This window comes from Trichoplusia ni, chromosome 10 (genome assembly GCF_003590095.1).
Source record: "Trichoplusia ni isolate ovarian cell line Hi5 chromosome 10, tn1, whole genome shotgun sequence".
Classification (NCBI taxonomy): Eukaryota; Metazoa; Arthropoda; class Insecta; order Lepidoptera; family Noctuidae; genus Trichoplusia; species Trichoplusia ni.
In genome coordinates, this window is record NC_039487.1 from 4832777 (window position 1) to 4855996 (window position 23220).

Genomic DNA, 23220 nt, shown 5'->3' on the forward strand with positions numbered 1-23220 from the left:
GAGATAGACATATACCACCGCGGACTTTTTTGTAGATCTATTAAAGAGGTAACAAACTTGCCATACATTGTGTTTTTGTAACTCGAAAGGTTTTGGCAGCGTTCTCGATGAAAGCTCTCGAATGGCTTAATTTTTTCCGACATGTTTAACTAATATCGCTGTAATATCGTCAGTTTACACAAAACCTAAACTTATTATACACTAAAACCTTCCTCAAGAATTGCTCTATCTACGTTGAAAACCGCATAAAAATCCGTTCAGTACTTTTCTAGTTTATCGCGAACAGACAGACAGACAGACGCGGCGGGGACTTTGTTTTATAATATGTAAGGATAAGGATAGCTGTTGCCCGCGACTTCGTCTGCGTGGTTAGAAGATATAAGTTATGACTTTTTCTTCGCTCCTATTGGTCGCAGCGTGATGATATACATATAGCCTAAAACCTCCCTCGATTAATGGTATATTCAACACAAAAATATTTTTTCAATTTGAACCAGTAGTTTCTGAGATTAGCGCTTTCAAACAAACAATTAGTATATACATAGTACATACATAGTATATACATAGTAATTATATATATAGTACAATTAGTATATAGATGCCAACGATATCTTCGCTACGTTTCATCGATTTTTAATTTCTCGCGCGGAGATTTTAATATTACGATAACTCATTACCTATTACGTTTTTGGCGTAGTGTAAAGGCAATTTGTTCTATATTACATGCATAATATATCTAACTTATTTATTTGATAAGGATTAATACTGTATTGTTAAAAAGAGGTTCGTAAGTAACCAATAATTTTACTGTATTAAGAAAACACATAAAAATGGTTATTGTGGGTTATCCTTGGAAGATAGACATATACCACCGCGGACTTTTTTGTAGATCTATTAAAGAGGTACAAACTTGCCATACATTGTTTTGTTGTAACTCAAAAGGTTTTGGCAGCGTTCTCGATGAAAGCTCTCGAATGGCTTAATTTTTTCCGACATGTTTAACTAATATCGCTGTAATATCGTCAGTTTACACAAAACCTAAACTTATTATACACTAAAACCTTCCTCAAGAATTGCTCTATCTATCGTTGAAAACCGCATAAAAATCCGTTCAGTACTTTTCTAGTTTATCGCGAACAGACAGACAGACAGACAGACGCGGCGGGGACTTTGTTTTATAATATGTAAGGATAAGGATAAGGATAGCTGTTGCCCGCGACTTCGTCTGCGTGGTTAGAAGATATAAGTTATGACTTTTTCTTCGCTCCTATTGGTCGCAGCGTGATGATATACATATAGCCTAAAACCTCCCTCGATTAATGGTATATTCAACACAAAAATATTTTTTCAATTTGAACCAGTAGTTTCTGAGATTAGCGCTTTCAAACAAACAATTAGTATATACATAGTACATACATAGTATATACATAGTAATTAGTATATATATAGTACAATTAGTATATAGATGCCAACGATATCTTCGCTACGTTTCATCGATTTTTAATTTCTCGCGCGGAGATTTTAATATTACGATAACTCATTACCTATTTACATTTTTGGGCGTAGTGTAAAAGGCAATTTGTTCTATATTACATGCATAATATATCTAACTTATTTATTTGGATAAGGATTAATACTGTATTGTTAAAAAGAGGTTCGTAAGTAACCAATAATTTTACTGTATTAAGAAAACACATAAAAATGGTTATTGTGGGTTATCCTTGGAAGATAGACATATACCACCGCGGACTTTTTTGTAGATCTATTAAAGAGGTACAAACTTGCCATACATTGTTTTGTTGTAACTCGAAAGGTTTTGGCAGCGTTCTCGATGAAAGCTCTCGAATGGCTTAATTTTTTCCGACATGTTTAACTAATATCGCTGTAATATCGTCAGTTTACACAAAACCTAAACTCATTATACACTAAAACCTTCCTCAAGAATTGCTCTATCTATCGTTGAAAACCGCATAAAAATCCGTTCAGTACTTTTCTAGTTTATCGCGAACAGACAGACAGACAGACAGACGCGGCGGGGGACTTTGTTTTATAATATGTAAGGATAAGGATAATATAAGGATAGCTGTTGCCCGCGACTTCGTCTGCGTGGTTAGAAGATATAAGTTATGACTTTTTCTTCACTCCTATTGGTCGCAGCGTGATGATATACATATAGCCTAAAACCTCCCTCGATTAATGGTATATTCAACACAAAAATATTTTTTCAATTTGAACCAGTAGTTTCTGAGATTAGCGCGTTCAAACAAACAATTAGTATATACAAAGTACATACATAGTATATACATAGTAATTAGTATATATATAGTACAATTAGTATATAGATGCCAACGATATCTTCGCTACGTTTCATCGATTTTTAATTTCTCGCGCGGAGATTTTAATATTACGATAACTCATTACCTATTAACATTTTTGGCGTAGTGTAAAAGGCAATTTTGTTCTATATTACATGCATAATATATCTAACTTATTTATTTGGATAAGGATTAATACTGTATTGTTAAAAAGAGGTTCGTAAGTAACCAATAATTTTACTGTATTAAGAAAATACATAAAAATGGTTATTGTGGGTTATCCTTGGAAGATAGACATATACCACCGCGGACTTTTTTGTAGATCTATTAAAGAGGTACAAACTTGCCATACATTGTTTTGTTGTAACTCAAAAGGTTTTGGCAGCGTTCTCGATGAAAGCTCTCGAATGGCTTAATTTTTTCCGACATGTTTAACTAATATCGCTGTAATATCGTCAGTTTACACAAAACCTAAACTCATTATACACTAAAACTTTCCTCAAGAATTGCTCTATCTATCGTTGAAAACCGCATAAAAATCCGTTCAGTACTTTTCTAGTTTATCGCGAACAGACAGACAGACAGACAGACGCGGCGGGGACTTTGTTTTATAATATGTAAGGATAAGGATAAGGGTAGCTGTTGCCCGCGACTTCGTCTGCGTGGTTAGAAGATATAAGTTATGACTTTTTCTTCGCTCCTATTGGTCGCAGCGTGATGATATACATATAGCCTTAAACCTCCCTCGATTAATGGTATATTCAACACAAAAATATTTTTTCAATTTGAACCAGTAGTTTCTGAGATTAGCGCGTTCAAACAAACAATTAGTATATACAAAGTACATACATAGTATATACATAGTAATTAGTATATATATAGTACAATTAGTATATAGATGCCAACGATATCTTCGCTACGTTTCATCGATTTTTAATTTCTCGCGCGGAGATTTTAATATTACGATAACTCATTACCTATTAACATTTTTGGCGTAGTGTAAAAGGCAATTTTGTTCTATATTACATGCATAATATATCTAACTTATTATTTGGATAAGGATTAATACTGTATTGTTAAAAAGAGGTTCGTAAGTAACCAATAATTTTACTGTATTAAGAAAACACATAAAAATGGTTATTGTGGGTTATCCTTGGAAGATAGACATATACCACCGCGGACTTTTTTGTAGATCTATTAAAGAGGTACAAACTTGCCATACATTGTTTTGTTGTAACTCAAAAGGTTTTGGCAGCGTTCTCGATGAAAGCTCTCGAATGGCTTAATTTTTTCCGACATGTTTAACTAATATCGCTGTAATATCGTCAGTTTACACAAAACCTAAACTTATTATACACTAAAACCTTCCTCAAGAATTGCTCTATCTATCGTTGAAAACCGCATAAAAATCCGTTCAGTACTTTTCTAGTTTATCGCGAACAGACAGACAGACAGACGCGGCGAGGGACTTTGTTTTATAATATGTAAGGATAAGGAAGGCCAAAATAAGTATTTAGGTTCTACCCAACGTTAACTGAGATGAGCCTAAATATAACGCAATTTTGGCTAAAATACACCTAGTGAAACTCTTGATATGCTAGTCGCTCAATATGCAATATAAAATGTAGGAAACTGATGTAGGTTGTATATCTGTCATGCGATGCCATGCGGTGTGTTTCGGCCATAATGTGCGCGAGCCTTTAGTGAAATCGTATATCGACGCTCCTGGATTTTAATGGTTTGTTACTGTGACACCCAATCACACCGGATCGAATGTCTAATGGAATCCCCATTATTCACCGATGACCAATCAATATTAGGCTTTCAAACAACGAACTTCATTCCACTAGCTATTCCCGTACTGACTTTACTCGTACCTACATGTTATTTTACATTGAATTAATAACGTTTATTAAATTAATCATTATTAAATTGCTTGTAAAAGATACTCAAAGTATGAATTCTAATTAATTGAACTTATATTTCATAATCTGCCTCCCGGCATTTATGACGATGCATTTCCGTTCTATAGATCATATTAATATAATATTAATTTATAGCCAATATGTTGGGAACGTCTTAGTAATTAACATAAAATAATTGTTCAGCAAAACACGGTCGGTGTAATAGTGCAGTCACTTCGCGAATGAGGATTATAAAATATCGCAACACCAATCAAAATTTTCTCCCACGGATATTTCTATCTCTTTCTAAGTGGGAGGTGTGAAAGAGATAAGCATTTTTACTAGGAACAAAGTCAAACAGGTGCCCGCTGCTCTTTTATGGAGGCAGGTGTATTTGTTTAAAGTATCAAATCGTCCAATTAATACCTTTATAAAGAATACCTTTTGTATCCATCCGATAATTTCGGGGTATATTGTGTAACTTTTTGTTACATCATTTAACCAATCAATGGGCTATTAAACTGGAACCGAAACGACAGCAAAAACTCTTCAAACATTTTATTGTTACAAAACTATTCAAACTTTATTAAAATTAGATACATGAGCTAAATTCTGCTCATAAATTAAAGGGTGAAATTTACACAAACCGTTTTAACACAGAGCGATGTAAAATTTGATATGGAATCACAAATTCCAGAAATATTGAACGAAAAACGGGAAATAATTAAATTCCACCCTGTACAGTTTCAATTGTAATCCATTTATAACATAAAGCCATTCAATTTGAAATTTCATTTTGTTAATATTCGCTGTAAATTTAAACAACAATTTTTTTTGGCTATTTATTTAAATGCAATACAGATTATTTTATCGAGTAATATCAACTACAATACTTGTTATATTTCTTAAATCAAAACAGTCAATTGTCTAACAGCGATATGAATTTTCGTATTTTCTTACTTACGAACTAAACGCATTATTTTTTAAACAGTCAATGTTTCATGTAATTTGCTTAAAACTAACAAGTGCCTATCTACGTATTTTATGTTTAAAAGTAAAATCATACAGTATCATGTTCTAGAATAATTAACCGTTTTTGTTTCAATCGTCAATTGCCAAACAATTATTGCTAATTCAAGATTCAATTAAGTGGAATAGAGTTCTTCTATTGTTTAATACAAATTCATCTATCGCAATATTTATTAAGTTTTCTGTTTATTGAGATTAGACACCTGTTTGGGACATTTGAATTTATATGTGGTGGACGAATAGACGAGTATTTGCAAACTCAGGCATTAATTACGACCTTATTTCAATGTAGTAATGTTGATTTCAGCTTGCATTTTTTACTTTCAGACACAGGTGAGTAATGTGAGCGGTTTATAAATTCTAAGTCAAACCGACTGGTTTGTTTAATTAATATTAAGATCAAAAGCAAAATAAAAACTTATCAAACTAGGACAATTTACTAAACCTTTCAGTAGGTAGTTGACCCTTCTGTTAACACCTTACAAATTTATGAGCTAGTTTAATGCAAAAATAAGTATGCAATAAATTAAGAGAAAGTTAATAATTTTGAGTTGTAGCAAAGCGAATTCTCCCTTCCATTGCGGCAATTATACGTATTGCTATAAGCCGATCTAAAAAAATCCACTAAATACCCTTAAAGTCGGAACTTTATCGTAAAAGTCTGAATTAAAATATTACTTAGTTACACAGTCAACTACCATACCCAGGCAAAACTATTGTTCTCTATCAGCTGTTCCGCTGTCGAGAACAATGTTTGAGCTTATACTAAGAGTTCTGATTGGCCGCTGCCGTTGCTGCAGCGACGCTGGCGTTCGTGATTGGTGGTTGAGGCAGAAGGAGGTCTGCTAGACGACCTGCTTCGCGAAGACCGGAGAGGAACGCGCCGTGCACTGTCGCTGGATAGTTCCGCATTGTGTGTTCACCTGCGTGGAGGGTTAAATTGTAATACTTAGTTTTAATCTGATTTCAAGAGCTAGTCATCTCCTAAGGCTCTAGATAAACGGACTGCACATAAACTGCAATTCAACAGTAAATTGCAGATCAAGTGCAGTTTGAAAAAATGTGTTGTCTGATTGCAGTTCAGTTGCAGTCGGCATGCTATCTGACTGCACATTAGGCTCGTAGTTCTATTGCAGTCGTGCATTCAACCTGCACTTGAAATGCAATTTGCGGTTGGGCTGCAGTTGACATGGTTTGCCTATCTAGAGCCTAACGTATGTGAGCGGTAAGACAGGGGAAGGTGCCATTGCCAGAATGCACGTGACGACATAGGTTGTCTTTTGTCTATCTCTCTAGGCCTGCGTTATGTCTCAGTAGTATACAAACACAATATCACAGTAGGATTTATTTATACAACGATCTATCGTCGACCTAATTAAAAAATATCCTTTACACAATGTTCAATGCGTTTCGGCGAAGCCCGTTCATATATGAGATGCAGATTCTATGTATGAACAAGAAAACAAAAGACTATTCCGAAAAATAATTTTAGTCCTCCCAGAACAAAGTTGATTGAAAAGTCTTTTTGTTTTTTTCATGCTCAGAAAGGGTATTTCAAATATGATTGGAAAAAATTCAATGGTTTTCTATACAAACATTTGGAAAACCAGCTCAAAATCTCAAAATATTATAATATGATTTCTTTGGCAACTGTTTGGTAGTGTTGTCGTAATGGTTTTTTATATTGTAAAAATAATACATAAACATGACCATAAATAAGCTGAAATTTATGAAATTGCTGAAAATATCAATCAACCATTTAATTGCGACGAATTCATACGGTTTCAACAGAGTTTCTTAATCAGAATAGTTTACGTTCGTAAGTTTGTTGATCTGTCCAAATTAAGCGGTTACCACCCCACCTTACAAAGTCACACTAATTTATCCCATGTAATTCTAATTCCGAATGTAAAACTTAATATTATGTATGGTACCGTCACGCTAGAGGTCTAAGGGTCCAATGGTGTTACATTACTGGCGTCATTAAATTTTGTAGTTATTTTTTTTTAACAAACAGTTTCAGCCCTTTCGACACTATAATTAAAAATACGGGATCCGCACTATAAGTCATTCTAAGTAAATTAATTTACGAAACAACGAATAAGAAGAACATGGGTTAATTACATATTGTTGTACGTAAAAGAAATTCTCACGTGAGTAGATTAATAATATAGTTATAATTAAAAAAAAAACGAAACCCGCATTAAGGATTTTAGTCCTTGTGGCGTGGTAAGTTTCACCAACATTCAAATTATGTGCACGAAGACACCCAGAATCAGAACAAGCATTCGTGGATCACACAAACTCTTGTCTTACGCGGGGATCAAACCCACGACACGTCTCGCTTATTTGGTTTGGCGTGGCAATCTCATCCACTAGGCTACGCGCAGTCAAAGTTTAGAACAAAAAGTTTTCAAATAAAATAAAGAAACTTACCAGCAAAAAACAGTCTATTCTCTCCTGGTGAGCCCGGCACAGGCGCGGCTAGGAGATCGTAGTCGGTGCCAGAAGACCCCACCGCCACGAAGCTGTATGAGCCACGAGCGAATGGATCTGCACGCCATCTGTTAGTAGATAATGTATTGTACAAATACAGAATATTGTGAGTATTGGTAAGATTAGATGACATAAATTGAACAAGAACTACTATTCTTCGAGTCGCGTTATGCAAATGACATCCAGATTTAAAATAAGCATTTATAGTGACTATAAATGCTTATTTCAAATTTTATACTCTTTACTCATTCTCATCCTATGCGGGGATCGGACCGCGGCAAGTAGGACAACGTCAGTTAAATATAATTAATTGTAATTTATTATTATACACGTACCGAACTGAAACCCTGTGTACAAATTTATTCTCAATCTTACCTGGTTACCACACACTCTTTAGGCTGGGGGACCGCAGCGTGCCCAAAGATACTCTTCAGTACGGCGATGCACCTGCCGACGATGACGTCATCAGTGACGTTTTCCATCACAGCAGCCGCTTCCCCCGCCACCAAGGCCAACAGAACCGGAGCGCTGTATAAGTTCCAGAAAAGGAACAATTCACCTAAGACAAAGATCCAGCATTAACATTCAAATATTCATACACACAGTAGCTACTGCTGTTCAACTAAATCTTGTTCCTACAAATTGGCTCGTTTCTCAGTCTGTTTCAAAACGATAATTAATACTTTAGGTCCTTTATTTTACGCTCAATACTGAATGTTACGTTACTGACTAATCAAACTCGTTATAGACTTTAGTTACAATAAACGTTCTCGAGCACTAGCCTTGAGGACAAACGATTAATTAATGCGAGTTAGAATCGAGGTTCAAAGCCACTCTCCTCTATAGTTCATAATAATTATGAACAAAACATTCTTGCGGCACCGCTCACAGTGAGCCAGCCCACATAATATTATAGACAGAGTCACGGACTATTGTTAAAGAGAACGTCAAACGTGCAATGAATTGATTCCAGTAAATATTAAACTCTGTATATACATTCGTTACAATGTATGCTTTACATTTGTTAAACAAAGGAGATCGTAATCTTTTGTAACTATTGGAATGTATTCAGATCGTCTGATATATAAGAAAAAACCTGTGTGGGCGAGAGTTCTCACATAACTCTTTACGTGGCTAAAGATACATGCACATCAGATAGCTGAGCTGCTTAAACGCTACATGGGCCGAAAACGTTAAATTGGCCACGATTTAAAAAATCACGAGGCTGTACATTGTTCCGGCATTCCCAGAGCAAACGTGGGGTCTTAATGAAGTTAGTAGAGTATACAACAAAGAGGTAAGGAGGTGAACTAAAGCATAACGTAAAAAAGCTTGTCTCGGCTTGTTGCTGTGATTTATTGCGAGCGGCGCCCCTCAGGGTTCCTCAGTAGCGTTAAATTATTCAGCTTTTAATTCGTTATCGCCGCCACCGAAGTTACTGCGCTCTACACTATTTACACCTGAATATAATTCATGATTTCGTTACCGGCCAGAGCGGGATAAAATAAATAAAAGCAAACCTTTTTTTAAACTATAATTTATTACATCGCTGTGAAAGGTGATATGAAAGAAAACAATCTTACCGCCGAGGTTGTATAAGATCAGATAGTAGATGGTAATGATTACTACACCTATACTATATAAAGATAGACGAAATTTATATAATTGTATGAATATTTCAATAATTAAATTGAATAGTGGAATATCAAGAGGGTGACATTTCATAACTACCGTTTACCTATTTAGCTCGTTTTACATTGTATGCAAGATTCAAATGGTGTTCACAAATCGACGAACGAAGCATTGTTCATTGTATGCACTAGTCACATTCTCTTAAACTCAAAACGTCGTACACACTGTAATACGCAACGAAATAAGGTTGCAAATACACGCATCTTCGAATTGATTAGTGATTTAGAATAATATATACTCTGATAGAATAAAATTTACTAACTGGACTTAGTTTCATTACTTTCTGAACATAAGTTTAGAAGATGCAAAGGTTTTCTCACACGGATTGCCCGACTAGTTTCGGACCCAAACGGTCTTATTAATCATCAGCTTAGACGGGGGCGGGATCGCGAATCAAACGTGTGAGTGATCGAAGCGGAGCATCTTTAGCCTACTACTATATGATGCCACGAAAGTAACTATAAAAATATTAATACAAAAGCGCATTGAAAGCAAAACATTCACTAATACAATTTACGTACTTGCAGTCTGCCCTAACTTGGTCATATACATCGATCAACGTCTACAAACCACACGCAAACTACGTAATAATGTTCTAACAAGGCGATGAAATTAAATTAACTAGTTAATATCAAACCTCTGCTTGCCGTGGTTGTGCCGACGTGGCCGAAGAGATTTGCACTCGGGTCCCAGAACGTACGCTCGAAGCATAGAACTACTTTGTTCAAGTTCCCGTAGCCGAGGCGTTTGATGGCTGCGACCTGTTATAAAATATATCATGTAGGTTTGATATAAAATATAGATAATAGGTATCATATTTAAGTAGGTATGTTAAAGAAGAAATACTTTTACAGAAATACATTTGAGAAATGTTGTATTTGACTATAAATTGTATCAAAATAGTGTCTAATAAGACTTATAAATATTTATTGCACTTGAAATAATTTGTTTACAAAGCTATTTTCTGAAATATTAAAGTATTACTTTCAAGGAAAATTCCGCCATAACGTACCTCCACCACTTAGTTTAATGTAATAAAATTTTCATATTAATCATCTAATGCGTGTTTTCGTAAATCTCTTTGAAAACAAACACGCAACGAGTCTCATTAACATATCAATGTAATGACGTAGGCGAATAAAAATGTAAGTAGGTTTTAATCCAAGAAAATAAAACAGAAACCTATTCTGACATTCAAATATATGGGTGCAATCGTTTATTATTTTTCAATGTACACAAGTTACAATCAAATACGAATCAAAATAATGACATTATTTGAATTTAGAATTGGAGTCGATTACAACCAATCACAGACCCAATCTAGACTTAGGATTAAATTAACACAAAATAAGTGGTAAATATCAAATGTATTGTAGTATTAAACAAAGGGAAAATATCATACCTTCCAATCGGGTAACGGGGGATCGAATTTGACGAAGTTCTGTTGGTTTTGTCCATTGTTCGCTACGGCTACCTTCAGCACACCCAAAGGCAACGTACACAGTACCACGTCACCTGCAAAAACAACCAGCTACATACGAGTAACACATAACACTGTATTCCCTAAGGAATAAGTGGGATGGTATTGTTGAAACCTACATTTCATCGAAGATCGTATAACGGTATGAATACAATGAATTAGGAGGCGAGCCTATTGGCATTTCGCGAGCACAATTCTCAACCCCGGGCTGCTATTGAGTGTTTTCAACAAGAAGCTCGATAACAGTTTTCTTGCCTTTGAAACTAGTGCTAGCCTGGAGCTAAAACAGTCCTAGTAATGTAATAAATATCGGCATTAAAATAAACTTAACATTATTAAATACATATTTATTCGGACTCCAGAGATCCATGTGAATGCACAGATACAAGAGTAGAAATAAAATTAGAACTAAGGACTTTGATGTGGTTTATTCTAATCAGTCTAGCATTGAAAGCAAATTTTATTGTTTCAATATAATAAAATTACGTTTTACTAGCATTTCTTCTACAACCACAGCAATGACCCATTTCCTTTATAATCTAGGGGGCAGGTAGGCAGCTGTTCCGTGGACTTTACGAGCAAGCCAATTTACTTTATATTATAATCGTTTTGTTAATAACCTTTCGTATTTACATGCACGATGAATAACATGGCTTCGTTAGTTTTATTTTAAGAGCCAGTAAATAATTACTGCGTTGAGTGTTGCCGTCCCCAACACTTATTTTATGGCTAGCTGGGGTAGCGAGCGATATATTTTATTCAACCGAGGTATTTTTCTCGATCTTTACTATTGGTTTAGAGTCACATACATGGACTCGCAGCTTAAAATATCAATCACTATTCGGGCTTCCTTTCTACTGATTCGTATTCGGAAGCTTAAGATAGTCCTTCTCAGAACAACTCACTAAGAATTTCTTGGAATTTGTGAAAATCTTTGCTTAAGATTTGGGTAACAACTGTCTTATAACTAAATGTTAAGATGGAGTTAGTAGCTTTATTCGAAAGTACGTTATGTTGAAATTCTAGATAGTCTAACTTAATCGAGGTATGATAATGATTTTAACTATCTTCATACATTTATATCATTATTTGAATATATCCTATTTTTTACTCTTCCTTTCTATTGAATAGTCCAAAACAAAAAGCTTTAAACTTTCCAGTCTTTAACCACTAAATAAATAAGGGAACATAAACGCACAATATCAATAACTCTAACGGACCAAAGATCCCAGTAAAATGAAACGGGTTGTACGGTGGAACCCAATCAATGTAAAAGCTGAGATCTGACCCCATCAAAGACTACCAAATGCTAAACAAAGATTTTCTTGCCTTGAACACACGCCGTATCCATTCTCTTTGGTTTCAAGATTTTTTGCATTCAATTTTACAGTTAAACTGATAAAAATTATATCGAATAATAAAGAATCAATTTATTGAAGTAAAAGATTTATTAGAAAGTTTTCAAATGCAAATTTAATTGAAGCGTTTATTCAAATTATGCCAACGACATTTTAAGATTTCTTGAGGAGCTTATCCCAAAATACTTAAGCAGTTCAGTTCATGAAATACAAAAAAGAAATCCGTCTCGATAAGTTTAAGCATCACACAACTATTTATAAGCTAGTTATTCCGTTTCGGAATCGGTTACGACAATAGCCGAATAACACACGCCAGTTCGAATATTTGTTTGTTCCTCAGTCACGTTTCAGCAAAGAAAATGCCGATAAAGTTTTGCAGAGCAAGATAACATTGGCCAATGTCCTTTTCTGTGACATAAACATCCTCTGTACAAAGTTTTCGGATACTAGCAATAAACAAACACACAAGCAGACTTCCTTATTTATCGTATTACTCGCGACGTAAGTTTATACGTGGAAAAGTTTACCCAGTGCAGTTGTTGTACATTATTTAATTTGGTAAGAACCGATTCTGGGTGGTATGGTAATTGCGTATGGCAAGGTTCCGAATACATTTAAGCAAGCTGTGAGTACCTAGATTGCAAGGACATCTTTGAATATTATCTTTGGATTCAAACCAATTTATCGAAAGGAAAAAACTAACAAGACAATAAATAGAAAATCCACGAACAACATTGATATCGATGTTTACACTCAACTTATATTTTCCTCAATACTACTCGAGACTAAAGCTTTCAAGAGAGAGTTGAGTCCAGAGGCCTGAGGGACTACTATAGAACCGAGCCAACATCTTATTCCGCAATCACTTCTGTAAACGATACATACGGTTCCGAGAAAACATATCAAAGCCAGTGTTTGATTTCTAAGTAATCTGCTTTAGCTTAGGATAAGTTTAGCCTTGAACGGAATAGAAACGTGAGGAGAGTCGATTCACTATTTATTATGGATGTGGTCATTTTGAAGTTACTTAGATTTTATTTGTAATCATTCCATGAATACACATAACGATGAGAAACAGTTATTGAATGGTGTTTCTACGATTTAACATAAATAGTCGCTAAGTTTACCAACTACTATAGAGGTGTTAAAAGCGCAAGTCTCACTTCACAGTTGTGTGAAAATGGCATCAGTGTCACCGCCATTGTTTGGACAGCCTATTGTTTATTAGAACTAACCAATTTGTGATGCGTAAGCGAGGCAGGAATAGATAGATACAGCCTAGCAACGCCTCTAAAACATCTAACAGTCTCGTCTGCGATAGACTCCGCCTGTATGCAAATGTGGCGGAAGAGCCTCTGGCAAGGCGAGTGGGGGCTTGTGGTGAAGGAGGGAGGGCATACACCGCCGGGTCAACTCAGGGCCGACCGTATTTTTGCGCCTCGTCAAAGTAAAATTAACGCGTTAGAATTGCAAATCACTCCGCGACAAAGAAATGACAAGGAGCCGAGACGACGGTGTTGTGGATTTTTCTCATAACGCCCATTATCTCGCTTTGTTGTTTCTTTCGGAATCGGCACTTTCTTAAATATTAAAGCCACATGAATTTAATTTTTCGGTTCGTAACAGGAAATTCCGACGCTAACGCAATATGGATGTGTGCCGGAGGCTAAAATCGATAGCGAACGCTTTTTTCTCATTGTTCGCTGGTTACGGCGCTCGATTTTGCAGTTGGTAAGTGAGCAATATAGTCACTAAAACATAAATGATTCAACGTGTCGTTTATTAACCATGAATTCATTTTATACGAGAACAATGGCAAAGTAATTGGAGGACTGGACACATTACCTTTGAAAGTCTGTGGTTGGGATGGATTTCGAGTGCTGACAGCTTTCACGGTGACACCAGGCCCTCCGTACTGGATGTCGGTGACGGCGGTTCCCAGCCTGATGTCCAACCCGTCTGCGAGCGCCACTGGCACACACGAATAGCCATTGCGAACTGTAACAAAAAATAAACGTATTAGGCATGAATCTGAAACTGAAGCCGTTGTCTCTTACGTAAGAAAGTTTTTAAGTAACCAACCTATGGCAATGCCATCAAAACATCACACAACATTAGATTGCGAAGTTTTCTTTGGTTGTTATTTCCAACCGCAAAAAAAAATTAAACTATCAATCCCTCAATCTCTAGTTCATTAAAATCCACAATCCACTAGATATGGGCATGAAAACGTTGGTGGTTAATTGGTTATAATTCCGAGTGAGGTGTAAATACTAACAAGGTAAAACAAGCTACCCCGGCCGCGATAAGCTATGGTAGGAGACGTGTTATTATTTACGTTCAATTACATTCAACGTACCCGCCAATCTTTAGCAGTATTTACCTTATTATCTCTGATGGAATTAGTTTTAAAATTACTGTCCTAAGTCAAGTCTTTGCATAATATTTGATAATATCAATTTTATTCACCGAACTCCTAACAACGAACTCTTCAAAAGTAGGAGGTGGTTAAAGTTGATAAACTCTTTGGTTGCATGTGTCTTTTCTAACAATTTTCAGGCTAATAAAAAAAAAATGTGTTTTATTCAACCCTTATTGTTTAATTTAAAAATGGAGAAAATGTCATTCATGAACATTTTTTTAAGTAAAAATTCATATAATTTGTTTCGTTGTAGCGTCGTGGTTTTATTTTAGAACCTAATGCAATGATTAATCCAATGTAATGTAAATAACTGCGGCAATTACGAGCTGATATTATGAGTATTATACATTAAATAGCTTTATATGGCTTAGGTCAGGGGCTCAGCGTAATCCGTCGCCCAACTGATACAGAAATACACATTTATCTTTAAGATCTAGACACACACGTCAACGAACTCATTGACATTGTGGTCACAGGCAAGGCTACTGAACGTGAGGTGTGAGTCCCATATGAAGTACATATTTAAGTATCATTCAATTTATCTTTCGAAACAGCTGACTTATTTATCGCTAAAGCTGATATAAGGTGTAAATCATTTTAAAGAAGGAGAAAAGAGCTTGTTGAATGAAAACCTTTCAAACCAAGATCAAACAAATTTATACTCAGCGAATACATTTTAATTTGCTAGTTTTAATCTCAGTAAATTAAGAACTTTTAACTCAATACCGCTGAAGCATCTAATCTTATTTAACTTTCAGATAAGCGTAAAAGTTGTCTGCGCCGAATGAACAAATACTGTAGTTCTGCAAATCAATTAGTATCAGACTAAATCAATAGTCATTTAATCTCACTCAAGACTCATTTCAAAGGGATCTTGGATGGGTTCTTATAAGTAAGCAAACGCCTTGAGTGCAAGTTTCTTCGCTTTGTCTGTGGAGCTTGTTCGGCAAGTAGTAACTGGCTGATAACCGCCACACACGATGGCGATCACAATGCAGTTTTCAATTAGCGTGATAGCGGCGGCGGCGGAGCACTATTGTGTTTTAATAACTTTAAGTGGATTTCTTACTCCATTATGTTAGTCCTCGACAAAGACTTAGTTAGCCGCTAGACGTCTTTGGAGTTTTTTATGGTTTATTCTTATGGATTTCATTTATTTTATTACTGTCTTCTTATCGCCTTAAAGCCAGACGAAGACCCGCTTCGTCTGGCTTTTCTGATAGATAAAAATCAGTCTTAACGATTTTACCTACATTTTCTCACACGAGTAAAATTACAATAATAGTATACAGTTACATTTACACAGAAGTTGCTTAAAATTCGAAATACTATCTAACCTGAAGTTTCAACTCAAATATTTGCAGCAGTTTAAACCAGATTGAACAGGATAACAACATCAAAACTACTTCGTCATAATACAAGTTTGATAGGTGATAACTTCTGTCCATTCTAATAGCAAGACCATTCCGTGCTCAATGTTTGGGACTCTGGAGGCTACTTTGTGTGTATGCACCTGCAACAGTGTAACATTTAACGATATTAGCCTGGAACGTTGTCATAGCCAGCCGTGTAGCACGAATAAACTGCCCGAAACTAAAGTACCATAAAAGGAGACCACGAAATGTGTGCAGACAGACCAAACCGACAATTGTGTCATTGGGAACCGAATAGATGTTAATGCTGTTTAGATTAAACGTTTATTAGAAAATACCATTACAGTACCGACGCTGTAGTTTAATTTGTTTAGGATATTTAGCGATGACGTTAAGCTTAATAGGTAAAATAGAATTATAGTAAATTAAATTGGAATTCCTGTACATTTGACTTGCCATTTATTTTAATGTCATGCTTTGTCAATGATTGCTTTGAAATTATATCGATACATTCACAACGATACTGGCCATAAATATGTGGAGATTTAACCAATTACAATAGGCAATGAATTTATTTTAACATTCTATAAGAATTGGGACTGAAAATTGCAAAACATATATTGAGCAATGTACTACCACTGAACAAAAACCCGTATCAGGTACGTTTTGTTCGAAACGAAAAAACTGTACGGAACTTTTTACTTCCCTCAAAACATCGTCTTGGTTTCGAGGCTTATTACCAATTTTATTATGTGTTAATGTCGGTTCAAAAGATCTAAAGCTTTGAAGTGAACAAAAAATATTTCAATAACATTGTTAGCCGTTAACTGGACTAACCGCTCGGCCATTACCTCGGCAATTTACCCCAACACATATTGAACGAGTTCTCGAAAAAGATGGCCAGGTTTACACGGAGCATGATGCGTGGGTTCAGTCATCAGTGTAATCCTCTTTACCATTATATTTTTATATTAACACATAATTTTGTTGTTTACATTTTTATTTTTGATGACGTCACAATGACGAGCCGATTCAAGCCGAAATGTAAGTGAAAAGGGATAATTTCTTTTTGCATAAACAGATAAACGATATTAGAAAACAAAGGAAATGTTTTTTATTCTTAGCTTACAGCATTTCTTTTAAAACTGGATTACATCAATTTGTTATTGACTGACAAGCATAGTAAAATGACAGATCCACAGATATCTAACAGTTTGGCTTTAAAAAATTCACACGTCCGACGAGAATTTTTTGGGTGCCATTTTTTTTTTAGATTTTATTTTGTGTGTCCCGTTTCCCACACTAGCTTTTTCTGTTGCAATGTCTGGTGTCGTTTCTGACTTACCAAACAAACGTTGAATAAATGGAACACTCGCGTTATAGTAAAAGGGTGTAGGCCGAAGTTTTTATATAACGTTGACCTGCCTGTCGCATTTTGAGAAGAATTTAATTCCAAAATCAAATCAAAAAGTTCTGATTCAAAAATTTTGAAGCGTAGACTTTTCACGATTCATCCAACACAAAGATACTGTTTTAAAACGGTATGATATAGTACTCTCCTTTGAACCGGAACCCTAAAATCATACGAACAGAATTAACAAGGAGACCGCACTCGGTTGTACCGAAAGAGCTCCCAATTTACCGTCCACCTGGAGTGCATCGGTTACATTGTAGCGTTTAATGACGTTACTACGGTTTGATACCGCGCATGAAACATACGACACTGTACCTGAACATTGTCCCATAAGCTAACATGTGCGACGTATGGATGCTTGGAAATGACTCAGATTTGGATATAAATTTGAATGGAAAGGGGCTGAAAAACATGAATGAAAAACTTCAAGAAAAACACGCAATACGTATCTTTGATGGTAAGTATTTCGGTAATGGATTTAGTTTTATTAATAACTCCATACTCATGTTGAAATAAATTATTTGTTTTGAGTAAAAATACAGTTTTTTTTTCATTCAGCATCTGCACTTATTTTATTATTTCGAAAACGAACATTATCTTGGCTTTCATTGCATAATTTTCTTTTCTCTCATAAATATCCATACAGGCTATCTCGACAGCACCATTGCTAGTATTTGTCACATCAAGTTGATCTATGTCAGCGGCGTGAATCTCGATCACGGTACGCTAGCAGTCAACGTGATTTGTTAGTTCAACAGAGAGGGCAACGAGATTCTACCTCTAAACAATGTTACGATAGCGTTTGACGGGCGTTACGTACATATAATACAAACTTGCTAAATATTTCGGTGAGGATTTTGTGTAAACTTGCCTCCAAAATTTCACACGATACAAAAGGGGTTATTTATCAAAATAATGAAGAGTATCAAACGAGTGATGTTCTGAGTGAGCAATTCATCAAGCACAAAGCTTACCCTTAGGCGCGCACGTGAGAAATAGATGTCTATATTTCTTCCGTTGGACAAGAAAATATTAGAAAAATGATTTCTTAAACAACCAATTTCTATTTAAAGACCTTCGCTCACAAAGTTCTAACGCAAGTAAATCAATGTACGAGATGTAAGTACTTACTCGTAAGATACTTGTTTGCGTACATGTACAATGCATGGTATACAAAACGGATAATAATGTTCACCGCACCGTGGAATTCTATCTCGAATGTTAACTGTCGATCGCACGTATTTGGAATGAGGTATTTACATTGGTTGCACACACGAGACGAAGAAGTTACAATTGAAACATTCTAAATACATCCCACACAAGTTCCCGAGTATCGTATTAACGAGTGCGCAACTTTGTGAAATATCAAAAGCGTACGGTATCCGACGAGTTAAATGGCGAAAGTTCACCGCTGCAGCTCATTGCTTGTATAAAATTGTATGGTGGTATCTTGGGTACCGGCGGGAGGGGGTGGGTGGGGAATTAAAATTGGCGATAGCGACGCAGTGTACCACATGGAAAATACTGTGAAAATCGGTGCCCTCGGGCAACCGACTGGCGACCGCTGCGGAAACATTCCGTACAACTTCTGGATGCGACTTTCAATTCCACTAGCACATCGCATGGTAATCGCAAAAACGGTAAAAGCAATACAGTTCACTAGAGGTGTTTTTGATCTAACAAATATAATTTTCAATCTTTCACCGAAACCGTTTCTTTTTTATTAGATACTCTTTTGCTGAAACCAATTGACCACAACTAAGAGCTTTACTGCAAGTGCTTCACGTGTAATAACATTTTATATTTTATTTTATTTCCCACAGTAACGTTGGCTGGGTTAGTTACCTTCGGCACTTTATTTTAAAGATACGTATGTACATTTAGTATTGAGGAAATGAATAAGTGTAATAGTGCTTTTAAAGTATACTTTAACCTAATAACTATTAGTATCTTAACGTTATACATACCTAATTAAGAATCTATGGTGGTTTGTCAGTATATTAAGGATTGTTTATTTTTGTTTTACTTTTTTATTTGAAGAACTTAAAAATAGACTGCGTGGCCGTTCTAGTCAGTGGCACGAGTCTGTATCTCCGGGCGCAACCACGTTATGCATGTTATGTTAGTACGTACATGCAACCCTATGGCACTTCTCATTGTCGACAGTTTTAGAACCGCTTTAGCAATTTGGCTTTGTGGCCTTGTGCGGAATTTTTGCTTTATGCTCTAAACTTGAAATACTTGCTTTAGGGTTTCGAACAAGAGCATTTCTGAAAAAAATAGATACGAGAGTCGTTGTTACAGTGAAACATAATCGTGCATTGTTAAACAGACATCGTAAAGATAGGTAAATATTTCGTTTTATAGCCCAAATTTAAACCGGGAGATAAGAAATAAATGTGTGACGTGGTATTTGCGCGAAATGAAATTATAATTCAACGGGGGCCGTTACTGTTGAAGATAAGTTTGGTTTATGTAACATTTTGTACAGTTGAATTTACGATTGTCGATTTTAATTCGGGAATCAGCCCATTAACACAACGTCGAGGAAAAAATACGCAGCAATTTGTTGCTTAAAGAACATTAAATTAAGCGTAATTTGAATAATTTTACGTGGCGGTGAACACAAATAGCTGTAATTAAAGTACAAGTAGGTATATTCCGCAAATTGTGCCAAACTGAAAACAAAGGACGGTTGAAACGCTTAGCGAGCACGATCAATGTGAACAGGCTTTATTTAAATATATTCGTATACGGGAATACAGAATGAAATATTACACTACACTTCAAACAACTGCTGAAAAAGGAGAGTTCAATATATTGTACTACAATGTAACCATCGTGTTCAAGCTTTAATGTATTCTAAAACATACCCATTAATTAAGTACAACATTAATTATGTAATCAAACTTAATGGAAATTGTTCGATTGATTTTAAACAGATAAACTGAAACCAATTGATGACATGACATCCGAATGATAAATTAACAATTGAATTGTCAAACATAACAATTGAATTCGGTCGTCCATCCGATTGCTAATTATTCAAACAACGAGTAATAAACTATTTAAATATTAAAATTTTAATCACTTATTTTTCGTTCGCGTATTTTTCGATGATGGAACGTCGGATGTGAGTATTTTTACTACTTATTAAACAAAGTTGTCTGAGGGATATGAAATATCAGAGAAAATGAGAATGTTTATTTATAAAGTTATTTATAGAAGACTGAGTAATCAATAAGATGCTAAGGAGTTTAGAAGAGCTATGACTAATCCGACTGGCCAGTTAGTCTAGTGGTCATTGCTATAATATCGGAGGTTGTGACTTCGCACCAACGACAAGTGATGAGCATGGACTTTGTTCTGTGCCTCAGTGTAATATTAATATGATCTATGCATGAAGTAATAGGTATATAAGTACGTTTATAATTTATCTAGTACTCATAGTACCTTCAAGTTTCCATGAAGTTGATTTTAGAGGGTGTTATGTAAAAGGTGAGAAATTTTATCAAGTGAACAATGAATTATTAACGTTGTACTTTTTAGTGGTAGATTTACAGCCAAAGATTTCGCTTTATCCAATTTTATTGTTACGGTGATTCAAAGTTAAAAGGCAGTATTTTATATGTTTTATGTTACGACTATAGAATAGAAAGCTTCAATAGAATGACTGTTTAGTATCATGTGCAATTTCTATAATTATAGATACCCATAAATATGAAAGCTTAGCGAGTACTATCTCCGAGGTCACAGGTTCGATTTCCGCATCGGTACAAACGTTTGTATGACTCATAGATGGTTTGTTTCAGACATGTACTTATGTGTACGAATGTGATTTATGTGTTGTGAATACTATTCAATTGTACAGTACCTTGTTATCTTGTTGAGATAAAACAACGAATAAATAACAAAAGGTAAGCTCCAATTACGTTGTCTTAGATGGTTGCCATGGCAACGCGTGTAATATGTTTCAGTTGTAAATATGTATTAGACAATCGTAACATTGTCTTGTTTATTACGCGTCTGCTGTCTACGAAATTTGTTGTAAACATTTTTTATTAGATGGAAGGGAATTTTTATATAATCTTAAGAACGTGTTCGTATGAAGGCAGACGTAGGCTTGTACTTGGATTATTTTCAGTATAGGTACTCATTTTGAATGCAAGAACGTAATATATTTTTTTATTCCAATGTTTTACAAGTGATATTAGTTCTAAATAGTTCATTTAAAAATACTCTCAAAAGCTTTTTACGAAATGTTATAAATAGATAATGGTTACAGGGGTTTTTACAAAAATATCAGTTACATTAACAGTACCTAATAGAGCAAAAAGCTTAAAAAGCCTACTGAATATATCTGAGTGTATAATTTGTCCATTATTGTGACTTTATGACTATATGCTGGGACAGAGTCAAGCGATTTGTCACTTAATAACAGGCGGTCTGTTTTACGAGTATTTTGTATGCCGACAATAAATTTTGTTTTCACAAAAACGAATTAGGGTCTAAAATTTTATTATTAGACTTATAGTCGAGTTTATCAAGCGGGATTACATTGGAATACCAACAGGGGTGACATCGTAACTCTGGTGTGCACAACAGTTGGATTTTTAATAGCGCCTAGCTTTGTTCGTTATAATTTATGTAGTAGTATTTTCATATTGTCGGTTTTATAGTGTTTCTATTATGGTTAATGCGCAATAATAGTCGGAACTGTTAGTGTATCTATACGGTGTTTCCATTCTGTTGAAAGCCTTAATGTAATTGTACATAGACACAATAGATAAGACTGACGTGAATAATGATTCTTCAAAATTGGAAACAGTTTACACAAAGCTTCTTAAAAATAAAAGAAATGATTTATCCCCTCAGGTATAGTCAGGATATAGGGATTTTCTGAGAAATAACGTTTTGATTTTACCAGCTTAAAACAGCTGTTTAATCCAATGCTTAATGTTATTTATATTGCGAAATATTCAACAAAAAGCTAGATTAGAAATAAGTGCACATTTAAAATGTCCGTTCATGTGACAGCAAGATCGATACAGCAGCGATTCTAATCATTTGCATTCTGTTTATTAATTATGATTCGAAATGTCATGTTCCTCTGTCAACTACATGAGTTAGAAAGAATGACCATAATCGAAAATGTTACGAAAATAAAATCAACTCATACTCAAATAAAAAACAACACACAATCAAGCAATCAGACTACAAAATGAACGAGCATTTTGTCTCATGCAATGAATAAGTCAACAGTTGAACACGCGACGTACGGAAATTCAAATTTCGATAGTGAGACGAGTGTGGGCGTGATGCAGGAGATATGTGCGTCGTCAATGTAAACGACTAAGATGAGAAACGAATAAATCGTAAAAAAATATAATTAGTGTAGGTATATACGTTAGGTTAATCGAGCGTTTGACGAGGGTCGGGCGAGGTCGCAGCGTGCGCGCCGATCGCCGGCAGCCGCGCGGGGCTCTCGGTCTGGGTCATTATTCGGACAGACGCGCTCCAGCGCCTTTTAGCCCTTTGACGTGGAAGCCCCTATTAGCATTGAACGGCTTGTTGATCTCGCCTGTTAATTACTGACCTCCACTTTAACTTTTAACTAGCCTGTCTGCGAGTGACGATTGACAATCCAGACGAAGCAAGGTAAAAAAAGATTTGAAATAACATTCATAATTTTTGAATCTCATTAGTAGAGAGTGATTTTAAACGAATGAGTTTTAAA

The 23220-nt window shown here is 35.3% G+C and overlaps 1 protein-coding gene across 1 annotated transcript; it reads right to left on the bottom strand.

Moving 5' to 3' along the window:
* Window positions 1-4762: 4762 nt before the first annotated feature.
* On the bottom strand, window positions 4763-22982 carry LOC113498175 (possible lysine-specific histone demethylase 1-like). The gene is made up of 7 exons (XM_026878117.1): window positions 22913-22982; window positions 14120-14326; window positions 10839-10951; window positions 10074-10197; window positions 8120-8303; window positions 7685-7812; window positions 4763-6171 (listed from the first exon to the last, which is right to left on the bottom strand). Exons 1-7 carry the CDS (start codon window positions 22980-22982, stop codon window positions 6014-6016), a joined length of 984 nt encoding a protein of 327 aa, XP_026733918.1. The 3' UTR covers window positions 4763-6013.
* Window positions 22983-23220: the final 238 nt, after the last annotated feature.

Bases quoted from the DNA above. Each gene is read 5' to 3' on its own strand.
- LOC113498175 (XM_026878117.1), bottom strand. From the start codon at position 22,982: ATGACCCAGACCGAGAGCCCCGCGCGGCTGCCGGCGATCGGCGCGCAC. The intron at 10,952-14,119 runs GTAATGTGTCCA...TTGTTTTTGCAG, and splicing joins CCAACCACAGACTTTCAAAG to GTGACGTGGTACTGTGTACG. The intron at 8,304-10,073 runs GTTTGATATTAA...TCTTTGTCTTAG, and splicing joins CACAACCACGGCAAGCAGAG to GTGAATTGTTCCTTTTCTGG.